Below are 11645 nucleotides of genomic sequence, written 5' to 3' on the forward strand. Positions count from 1 at the left end.
TAACCTGCTTAAAGATAAATGAGTTAAACAGGTTGGGTTGGTTATAGAAAAATTAAATGGGTCGAGTTAGGGTTATTGAACAGAATAATCTTTGGCATTTTTTTTTTTTTGGCATTGTACAACAGCAGTTCAACCTAAGGAAAATTTTAATTGTCGCAAGCAGTGTTAGTACAGACAGACGTTAACCTGAAAAGATCTCAAATGCAGTTGAAAACCTGGAACATATGTTTCATTCAGGGAATTAAAATGATCAAAAAATTTACCTTGTTTACCATCAATGTCAAACTAGTTTTAAACCCGTGCAAATTGCACGGGTATCTCGTTTCAAATTTTGTTATTATTGTTGTTGTCAACAAATTTTGTTATTATAGAAAAATGTAAAATATTCATGATGAAATTTTATATTGGTTAATTATCTTTTTCAAAAATAATTATCATTATAAACAATAATGTTTTAAAATAAAATACAAATCTTCCTGTTTTTTGTTTAGCAATTAAATTGCAAATGTAAATAATTAGGTTATAAAAGTTATATTTAAGATTTTAGATTTGAATTGTAAATTCATTTGTAATTAACGTAAATAATACGTTATGCTAGGGTCGATTGGTCGAGCTTTTATAGGACAATTAATTTCCTCTTGTTAGATAAATTAGAGCTTCCACTTTGTTCTGTAGCTTGGGTGGCTTCAAAAAGCTTAACTTCTATACGATGAAACAAAATTATTCGAATTAAAATTAATACAAAATTACTCGGTTGTTTTTGGCTTTGCCACAGACAAAGTGGTCGTTTTGGGGGTGTTGTCATCGTTAAGCTCGAATGAGATAACGTAGTCTTGACCCCAAATGCTCGAGCGTGCCACAAAAGCAAGTTTTGGGTGTTTATCATATGAACGAGAGTGTCTAACCAAGAATGCTTGTATGGTTAAGGTATCATTCCAGTGTTTCGAAACACACTTGAGTCTCGACATTGACTTGGATGACAGCCTCGTCAAGATTTCAACTTTAATTTCTTCAGGAATATCGTCTGCATCAGATGCAGCACTCGTATTGCAGTGCTCTACATTCAACATCATGGAACTATCAACTATGCTAGTAAGTAGTAACTAGAATTCAACCCACAAGACCACTTTATATTCGATCAAAATCGCAACAGAACACGAAAAGGAACACAATTCAAAACTTATTTTGATCAAAGTAATTGTGTGTATGTGAAAACGTTATAATTAAGGCAGCCACAAAGGGTTTTTGACTTATTTTACAATGAAGAAACCCTAGTACTATTATATTTTGTGGACACCGGCACAGCAGAGGCCCAACATCCAACACGGGGTGGCCCATTCTTCCGTACAACATATAATATCTTAGTCCTTTTAGAATTATTATATCCCTTGCCTTAATTATCTAACACAATTTGGAAACCGATAAAATTCTGTAATATATCCTATATATACCGCAAAATAACACTTTCCTAAAATCAATTGAGAATTAACCCGGTTCTTTTGGACTGAAACTGTCTGAACTGAATTGAATTTAATGGAGCTGAATTGAAATGAAATGAACTGAACAGAATGAAATTGAATTAAACTGAATAGAACTGAGCTGAACTGAACTGAACTGAACTGAAATAAGCTGACTTGATTCATTGACAAGAGATCACGTGAAAGCTAATTTAATACACGGTTTTAATAAAAAAACATTAAAAAAAAGTTCGTATTCCTATATGACATTATATTTCACAAGTTCTTGAAACTTTTAGGAAAAAGAAATGCCCTGAAAAATAATAACAAAATTACCACGGCATCTCATGGACATCTACAAGTGTGAGGTAAGAAATCGGATGTACACACCTTTCCCTTGTGTTAACGACACAATCAACGGTGTCTGAATAATCAAAAATAAAAATTGGATTGAGAAATATTGCATTGATAGATTACCGTCTCACATGAAAAAGAAGGCGAACCAGTAAACCTATGAAATATATACAATTATCAAAATCTCGAATCTTAACTAACATTCACTAGGTCAATATGAACAATAATTTTAACAATATTAAAAACAAAACATACAACAATGACTACTTTTTCAATTAACAAAAACTAACATGATTTACTTTTCATTTTACATATCTAGTCTAATTTATATTTATTCTAATTAACATTTAACAATAATCTAATTTTTAATAATAAAATTAAATATCTATTTTAACTCAACATGCATACATTAAAAAAAAAAATTATAACTAATAATCTAAATTAACAACATACATTAACAACATACATACGTCACAACATTGGCTTCTATCCTAAGTCAACATGCATCAACACCAACCCTTTTTCAACAACAATTAAAACAATAACTAATAATCTAAATTAATTAAACTAATTAAAAAAATTTAAAAGAGTAATATCCGTCAGTTTTTCACAATTCTGACGGAATATCCGTCAGTAGAAACCTCTGACGGATTAAAACAATAACTAATAATCTAAATTAATTAAACTAATTAAAAGGAGTAATACCTAATTAACTTGACAAAAAAAAATGAAAAAGGAAGTGCGAGTGGCGGGGTACCAAGTGGCGGCGGCGGCCGTGCGGCGGTTTTGCGGAGGCGGCGGCCTACTATTAAAAAAAAAAAAAAGATAAATAAGAAAAGGAGAAGGAAAAGGATGAAGGAGAAGGAAAAAGATAAAGGAAATAGAAAAAAAAGATAAAGTTAATTACCTTATAGTGATGGCGACGGCGTGGTGGTGTTGGTGGTGGTGGTGGTGGCGCCGGAACTGGAGGAGGGTGGTGGTGGTGTCGGGTTTTAAGGAGGTAAGGGGTTAAGGCGATTTTAATTGATTTGGGGGAATTTTAGTAAAGTGAAGGAGGATCTCTTCGCGTGTTTCAGTTAATAGAAACCACTGACGGAAATTCCGTCAGTTAAATTGAAATCCTGACGGATATTCCGTCAGTAGTCTTATTATACTGACGGAAAATCCGTCACTTTGCTCACTTTATCGAAAAATAATGCAAGGATTTGTACACGTCGGTTAAAGTAAAACTCGACGGAATATCCGTCGATTTTTTTCAAAAAAGCGACGGAATATCCGTCGATCGTCAATTATTGTGACACCTGTCACACACTACCACCAACTAATAATTGACCAAGTGACGGATATTCCGTCGTTTTTGAAAAAAGCGACGGATATTCCGTCGATGAGGGCAAAAGTGATTTCATTTGTAATCCAATTTAACGTGCAAAGACCATTGACGGATTTTCCGTCAAGTATTAAAGATTCGACGGAATATCCGTCACGTTCTTTGGCGCCTTTGACTTGGTCAACGCGCGCGCCAATAGATCTTGACGGGATATCCGTCAGGAAACTTTACTGACGGAAATTCCGTCACACATCCGTCAGTAACCCGTGTTTTCTGACGGCCTCTTTTTTCCGTCGGTAGGGCCGTCAGTAACCCGCGTTTTTCTTGTAGTGCGTCATACATACAAATACCCATAACCCAGGTACCAACAGGGTAGTAGAGGAAATAAAAACGGATAAATAAATGAGATCAATGAAAGATGTTGAAAAACTTTGAAATTAAATTTTGAGAATTACAATATTCAACTTACAATGAAGATTGAATAAAGATACAAAGATTTTTGATTACAACTTCTTTTTAGATTTTTGTTGCTAGTTTGCTTAAGGCAATACTGCACTCTAAAAACTTGATGATACTTGAATGCTGAGGACGTCCGTTTATATAGGCAGTCTTCAGAGGTTTTAATGATGGTCTGCTTTTGTGTTGTTGACATCTTATTCGCAGGTGCATTAGAGCCATTGCTTTTGAGGTAGTGGAGAGACAGTTGTCTTGGAGCTTTCTGGAAAGATACCAACTGTCCCGACAACATGATAGGATTAGGCAAAACTTTTGACTTTTGAGACTGCGTCTTTACACGAGCTTCTTGACTCGTATGAATAGTAAAAAGTTTGAATCGTAATATATATATTTTAATACGTATACTTATCTCTACATACATACCCATACATATTGACATATACGTATTTACAGACTGATACGTATTTACAGACTCAAAAAATTTGACAGATAAATTACATAACGACTTAAAACATATCGTCATACATACAAATACCCATAACCCAGGTACCAACAGGGTAGTAGAGGAAATAAAAACGGATAAAGAAATGAGATCAATGAAAGATGTCGAAAAACTTTGAAATTAAATTTTGAAAATTACAAGATTGAACTTACAATGAAGATTGAATAAAGATACAAAGATTTTTGATTACAACTTATTTTTAGTTTTTTTTTGCTAGTTTGCTTAAGGCAATACTGCACTCTAAAAACTTGATGATACTTGAATGCTGAGGACGTCCGTTTATATAGGCAGTTTTCAGAGGCTTTAATGATGGTCTGCTTTAGTGTTGTTGACATCTTATTCGCAGGTGCATTAGAGCCATTGCTTTTGAGGTAGTGGAGAGACAGTTGTCTTGGAGCTTTCTGGAAAGATACCAACTGTCCCGACAACATGATAGGATTAGGCAAAACTTTTGACTTTTGAGACTGCGTCTTTACACGAGCTTCTTGACTCGTATGAATAGTAAAAAGTTTGAATCGTAATATATATATTTTAATACGTATACTTATCTCTACATACATACCCATACATATTGACATATACGTATTTGATGACCGATACGTATTTGGACTCAAAAAATTTGTGAGATAAATTACATAACGACTTAAAACATATCGTCATACATACAAATACCCATAACCCAGGTACCAACAGGGTAGTAGAGGAAATAAAAACGGATAAAGAAATGAGATCAATGAAAGATGTCGAAAAACTTTGAAATTAAATTTTGAAAATTACAAGATTGAACTTACAATGAAGATTGAATAAAGATACAAAGATTTTTGATTAAAACTTATTTTTAGATTTTTGTTGCTAGTTTGCTTAAGGCAATACTGCACTCTAAAAACTTGATGATACTTAAATGCCGAGGACGTCTGTTTATATAGGCAGTCTTCAGAGGCTTTAATGATGGTCTGCTTTTGTGTTGTTGACATCTTATTCGCAGTGCATTAGAGCCATTGCTTTTGAGGTAGTGGAGAGACGGTTGTCTTGGAGCTTTACGGAAAGATACCATCTGTCCCGACAACATGATAGGATTAGGCAAAACTTTTGACTTTTGAGACTGCGTTTTTACACGAACTTCTAGACTCGTATGAATATTAAAAAGTTTGAATAGTAATATATGTATTTTAATACGTATACTTATCTCTACATACATACCCATACATATTGACATATACGTATTTACAGACTCAAAAAATTTGGCCGATAAATTACATACCGACTTAAAACATATCGTCATACATACAAATACCCATAACCCAGGTACCAACAGGGTAGTAGAGGAAATAAAAACGGATAAAGAAATGAGATCAATGAAAGATGTTGAAAAACTTTGAAATTAAATTTTGAAAATTAAAAGATTGAACTTACAATGAAGATTGAATAAAGATACAAAGATTTTTGATTACAACTTATTTTTAGTTTTTTTTTGCTAGTTTGCTTAAGGCAAATCGCACTCTAAAAACTTGATGATACTTGAATGCCGAGGACGTCCGTTTATATAGGCGTTTTCGGAGAGGCTTTAATGATGGTCTGCTTTAGTGTTGTTGACATCTTATTCGCATGTGCTTTAGAGCCGTTGCTTTTGAGGTAGTGGAGCGACAGTTGTCTTGGAGCTTTCTGGAAAGATACCAGCTGTCCCGACAACATGATAGGATTAGGCAAAACTTTTGACTTTTGAGACTGCGTCTTTACACGAGCTTCTAGACTCGTATGAATAGTAAAAAGTTTGAATAGTAATATATGTATTTTAATACGTATACTTATCTCTACATACATACCCATACATATTGACATATACGTATTTCTGGACTCAAAAGATTTGTGGATAAATTACATACCGACTTAAAACATATCGTCATACATACAAATACCCATAACCCAGGTACCAACAGGGTAGTAGAGGAAATAAAAACGGATAAAGAAATGAGATCAATGAAAGATGTTGAAAAACTTTGAAATTAAATTTTGAAAATTAAAAGATTGAACTTACAATGAAGATTGAATAAAGATACAAAGATTTTTGATTACAACTTATTTTTAGATTTTTGTTGCTAGTTTGCTTAAGGCAATACTGCACTCTAAAAACTTGATGATACTTGAATGCTGAGGACGTCCGTTTATATAGGCAGTCTTCAGAGGCTTTAATGATGGTCTGCTTTTGTGTTGTTGACATCTTATTCGCAGGTGCATTAGAGCCGTTGCTTTTGAGGTAGTGGAGAGACAGTTGTCTTGGAGCTTTCTGGAAAGATACCAGCTGTCCCGACAACATGATAGGATTAGGCAAAACTTTTGACTTTTGAGACTGCGTCTTTACACGAGCTTCTAGACTCGTATGAATAGTAAAAAGTTTGAATAGTAATATATGTATTTTAATACGTATACTTATCTCTACATACATACCCATACATATTGACATATACGTATTTACAGACTGATACGTATTTACAGACTCAAAAAATTTGACAGATAAATTACATACCGACTTAAAACATATCGTCATACATACAGATACCCATAACCCAGGTACCAACAGGGTAGTAGAGGAAATAAAAACGGATAAAGAAATGAGATCAATGAAAGATGTTGAAAAACTTTGAAATTAAATTTTGAGAATTACAAGATTGAACTTACAATGAAGATTGAATAAAGATACAAAGATTTTTGATTACAACTTATTTTTAGATTTTTGTTGCTAGTTTGTTTAAGGCAATCGCATGCATTCTAAAAACTTGATGATACTTGAATCCGAGGACGTCCGTTTATATAGGCAGTCTTGAGGCTTTAATGTTGGTCGCTTTTGTGTTGTTGACATCTTATTCGCAGTGCATTAGAGCCGTTGCTTTTGAGGTAGTGGAGAGACAGTTGTCTTGGAGCTTTTCGGAAAGATACCATTTGTCCCGACAACATGATAGGATTAGGCAAAACTTTTGACTTTTGAGACTGCGTCTTTACACGAGCTTCTAGACTCGTATGAATAGTAAAAAGTTTGAATAGTAATATATGTATTTTAATACGTATACTTATCTCTACATACATACCCATACATATTGACATATACGTATTTACAGAGTCAAAAAATTTGACAGATAAATTACATACCGACTTAAAACATATCGTCATACATACAAATACCCATAACCCAGGTACCAACAGGGTAGTAGAGGAAATAAAAACGGATAAAGAAATGAGATCAATGAAAGATGTTGAAAAATTTTGAAATTAAATTTTGAAAATTACAAGATTGAACTTACAATGAAGATTGAATAAAGATACAAAGATTTTTGATTACAACTTATTTTTAGATTTTTGTTGCTAGTTTGCTTAAGGCAATCGCACTCTAAAAACTTGATGATACTTGAATGCCGAGGACGTCCGTTTATATAGGCGGTCTTGAGGCTTTAATGATGGTCGCTTTTGTGTTGTTGACATCTTATTCGCAGGTGCATTGGAGCCGTTGCTTTTGAGGTAGTGGAGAGACAGTTGTCTTGGAGCTTTCTGGAAAGATACCAGCTGTCCCGACAACATGATAGGATTAGGCAAAACTTTTGACTTTTGAGACTGCGTCTTTACACGAGCTTCTAGACTCGTATGAATAGTAAAAAGTTTGAATAGTAATATATGTATTTTAATACGTATACTTATCTCTACATACATACCCATACATATTGACATATACGTATTTACAGACTCAAAAAATTTGATAGATAAATTACATACCGACTTAAAACATATCGTCATACATACAAATACCCATAACCCAGGTACCAACAGGGTAGTAGAGGAAATAAAAACGGATAAAGAAATGAGATCAATGAAAGATGTTGAAAAACCCACACCTAAATGAACCACAAGTCCACTATTCACGCCGGCGACCTCCACTATCACACCGGCGAGTTCACTACCATTGGCCGCCGGCGACCTGCCTTTATTCACGCTGGGGAGACGGTGAGCCCACTACCGTTACCGGCAGGCTACCAGTTCCGGCTAATTTCCTTCAATAACCTCAGAAAAACCTTCCCCCTCCCCGAAACCCCCCTCCTCCACCCCGAAATACACCAGATCTGGTGTTTTTCGGGGTAGGAGTAGATTTTCCTAGGGAGGATGTGGTGTTTGGTATTGGGGCTTGATGGGTTTTCGACGGATGAGAGGGCATCGGGTGGCTGGTGCCGACTAGTGGACGGGAGTGAGCTGCCGGCGCTGTGACGGATGGTGGTGGGAGGAGGTGGTTGTGGTCTTGGTGGTGGGTGTAGGTGGTGGATATCGGGTTTGACTTTTGAGGGTGGTGGTTGAAGATGATTCCTTTTACTCTTGTATTCATACCAAACAGTTGAGCATATTTGGGGTAATCCGTTTCCTTTCCTCTTCATTCCCTTTCCTAGTTCCATTCCCTTGCCCGTTCCCTTCCCTGAACCAATTATATGTCTTTTCTTTTATTCTACTCTTTCAACTTTTCCTTTTATTTTATTTTTATTTTACATTATTATTTTAAAAATAAAACTTGGTTTACTCATCGTCTTATTTTCTCCATTTTTTATTCTACTCTTTCAACTACCAACTTTTTTTTACTTAAATTCCCGTATATACTATATTGTGGAGCCCTATTGGATACCCTAGATGGTTTCAGATGATGATTCATGTTGGCCGACTGTTGGAGAATATTACGGTATTATACCGTAATCGCAATAATATTATAATGATATGATGAATATTTCAGTTGCCTACTTTAGAATATTCTAGGTCTTGATTTATGTTATTTCGAATGCTATATAAATGTCTGATCTCTAATTGTAATGGAACAATACGAACGATTATCAATAATACAACGATTACATTTATGCATTCTCCCCTCTATATTTCTAATATGGTATCAGAGCCTCACGCTCTTGAGGCCTAAAAACGATCTTCTGTTGCCCTGCCGGAGGGACTAATTAATTGTGGTACCCTCCGGCGGGATTTCTTCACCGATGATTTACAAATTATTCTTTTAAAAAAAAAAAAAAAAATCCAGAAGTTGTACGTCGTTCCTTGATGGTTTTCATTGAAGTCCAATCATTTTGAATGTTGTTGATTTATTACAACTACTCGCTAGTTGTATTCTTTCATCGATCGATCTCCGCCATTTACATGGTCTTTGTAAGTTCAGTTGCTTTATTGGAGGGAGTACAAATGAGTGCTCCAATCCATCGATTCGATATGACGGATAAATTCCGTTTTTAATCAAGTCAAATTCGAAAAATTGCGGCGTTTTTGACTATGAAATTTCAAAGAATTCGAATATTGATCTTTTGATATTTTGACGGGTTCGAAAAATTGCGACGTTCCCGTTCGAAGAATTTTTTTTTGATACATTCGAAAAGAATGTTGTTGTTGTCTAAGACTTGAAGATCGAAGAATGAAGAAACCGATTATTTTCTTCATGTTTTTTTTTGTTATTTGTGTGCAAACTCATGGAAATTGTTTCAAATTACCATGAGTTTGAGGGGGGATGTTAGAGGAGATTACGGTATCGTATCGTAATATACCGTAATCAGAATAAAATAAGCTATATTATTATGGTTTCCTATATTAGGAGATCTTACGAGTACTATAAATACGCTACGATTGTAGTTGTAAAAGGCACGAACGATTATCAATAATACAACATTACATTTATGCATTCTCCCCTCTATATTTCTAATACCGACCCCAAAGCATTTTTGGACTAAGGCTCTGATTGACTACCCATGGCAGGTTCTCTTGTATGATGAACCAACAGCTGGACTTGACCCAATTGCATCAACCGTAGTTGAAGATCTTATTCGTTCAGTTCATTTAAAAGGAGAAGACGCTGCTGGGAAGACTGGGAATGTGGCATCTTATGTAGTTGTTACTCACCAACACAGTACCATCCGCAGAGCTGTTGATAGGTAATTATTTTTTTGACCAATCACTTAGCACATAGTTGAAAAGATGTATTTTCATTCACATAATAGAGTATTTCGATTGGTTCAGATTGATCTTTCTTTACGAGGGAGAGATTGTATGGGAAGGATTGACGCATGAGTTTAGCGCATCAACAAATCCCATTGTTCAACAGGTATCTTTGAATCTTTGAAGTGGAAATGTTAATTCCAAGTTTGGTTGTTTGTAGGGTTTTCGTTGCTTGACTATTTCACTTTATTGCTTTATATACAGTTTGCAACCGGGAGTTTGGAAGGTCCAATCAAGTATTAGCACATACATCTCGAAACAGTAACTCTAGCTAATCGGATACAGAAGGCAAAAATTAAGTGCATTATGTGGAGAACAAGATGCTCTACTGTATGTTTGTCCATCAATGTTTTCGGCATATAGAACGATTGTACGTGACTGAAACCTTGAAGAGAAAGTGAAGCGACAACGCTTGCACGATCCAACTGCGCATGGCTCGAGAAATTTTCTTGTAGGAATCGAACCCCTAACAAGATGCTCTACTGTATGTTATGTTATTCATTACTTAATTCCCTACTTTTTTTTGGAGAATTTATTTTATTTTATTATTTTTTGGTTCAAATGAGCTGCACTTGTGTGGTAGGTGAGAATCAAACCCCAAACTTCATGGTTTCGGTAAGAGAGTTCTTACCACTTGAGCTAACTCTTGTTCTCTTATTATACAGTATTTTATTATGAAATAAGCCCCCATACGTTTGACATTATGTACATCAATATCAATTTTTAAGCAAGTGTGATAAGGAATCGAATATACACATTTTTTTACCTTGTGTTAGCCACACAAACATCTGAATAAAACATAATGAAATTGAATTGAAATTGCATTGAATGATTATTGTCTCATATTTAAAAAGTTAAATCTAATAAGATAAATCATTATCAGCACGAATCATGATACTGTCAAATTAAAAACATCGGTCTGATTCTTTAAATTTGGAATCCTACGGCGAAATCCTCAAGATCATACGATAAATACCAAGAACACTCGTGATTGGAATCAATCGATTTAGAATATTGTATCACGGTGCTACCACCTGCAACAGGGATCCCATAATAACCGTAAGTTACCTCTTTGGGAAAATCAGTAGTAGTAAAAATCCTCCTCTTCCAAGCCGCATTCGGATTTTTATGGTTAAATAATGTCCACTGTTCAACTTTTACCTCTCCAGTGTAATAATTTTTCATCTTGCAAATAAACAGAGTTGGGCACTCTTTCAAAAATGTCAAATAGTATCTGAATGTCCAGTCTTTCATGGGTGTCGTGACAAGCTCGGTATCTCTGAACGCCTCACGATTCAAATCAAAAGAACCAACGGTTAGCACACTAACATTATCGATTGTATTTTTATGAACCCAATAAATCACTTCATCTAAACAAAGGCTATTGATGATAGTACGCCGAGGCGACTTTTTAATCAGTGAACTAGGTAGACACTTGTAGTTTATTGGGTTCCAATGTTTCGATCCAACGGTCAATATCGCGGCCCTTGTTGTAGTACCCTCTTTGATTGTGCTTTCGTAAATAATACTCAAA

The 11645-nt window shown here is 34.9% G+C and overlaps 1 protein-coding gene across 1 annotated transcript; it reads left to right on the top strand.

Moving 5' to 3' along the window:
* Positions 1 to 918: 918 nt before the first annotated feature.
* On the top strand, positions 919 to 10836 carry LOC141594555 (protein TRIGALACTOSYLDIACYLGLYCEROL 3, chloroplastic-like). Its single transcript, XM_074414565.1, has 4 exons — positions 919 to 1092; positions 9848 to 10047; positions 10133 to 10217; positions 10316 to 10836. Exons 1-4 carry the CDS (start codon positions 919 to 921, stop codon positions 10352 to 10354), a joined length of 498 nt encoding a protein of 165 aa, XP_074270666.1. The 3' UTR covers positions 10355 to 10836.
* The last annotated feature ends 809 nt before the right edge of the window (positions 10837 to 11645 follow it).

The sequence above is a fragment of the Silene latifolia genome, chromosome 8 (assembly GCF_048544455.1).
Source record: "Silene latifolia isolate original U9 population chromosome 8, ASM4854445v1, whole genome shotgun sequence".
NCBI classification, from domain to species: Eukaryota; Viridiplantae; Streptophyta; class Magnoliopsida; order Caryophyllales; family Caryophyllaceae; genus Silene; species Silene latifolia.

Bases quoted from the DNA above. Each gene is read 5' to 3' on its own strand.
- LOC141594555 (XM_074414565.1), top strand. From the start codon at position 919: ATGGTTAAGGTATCATTCCAGTGTTTCGAAACACACTTGAGTCTCGAC. The intron at 10,048-10,132 runs GTAATTATTTTT...CGATTGGTTCAG, and splicing joins ATCCGCAGAGCTGTTGATAG to ATTGATCTTTCTTTACGAGG. The intron at 10,218-10,315 runs GTATCTTTGAAT...CTTTATATACAG, and splicing joins CAAATCCCATTGTTCAACAG to TTTGCAACCGGGAGTTTGGA.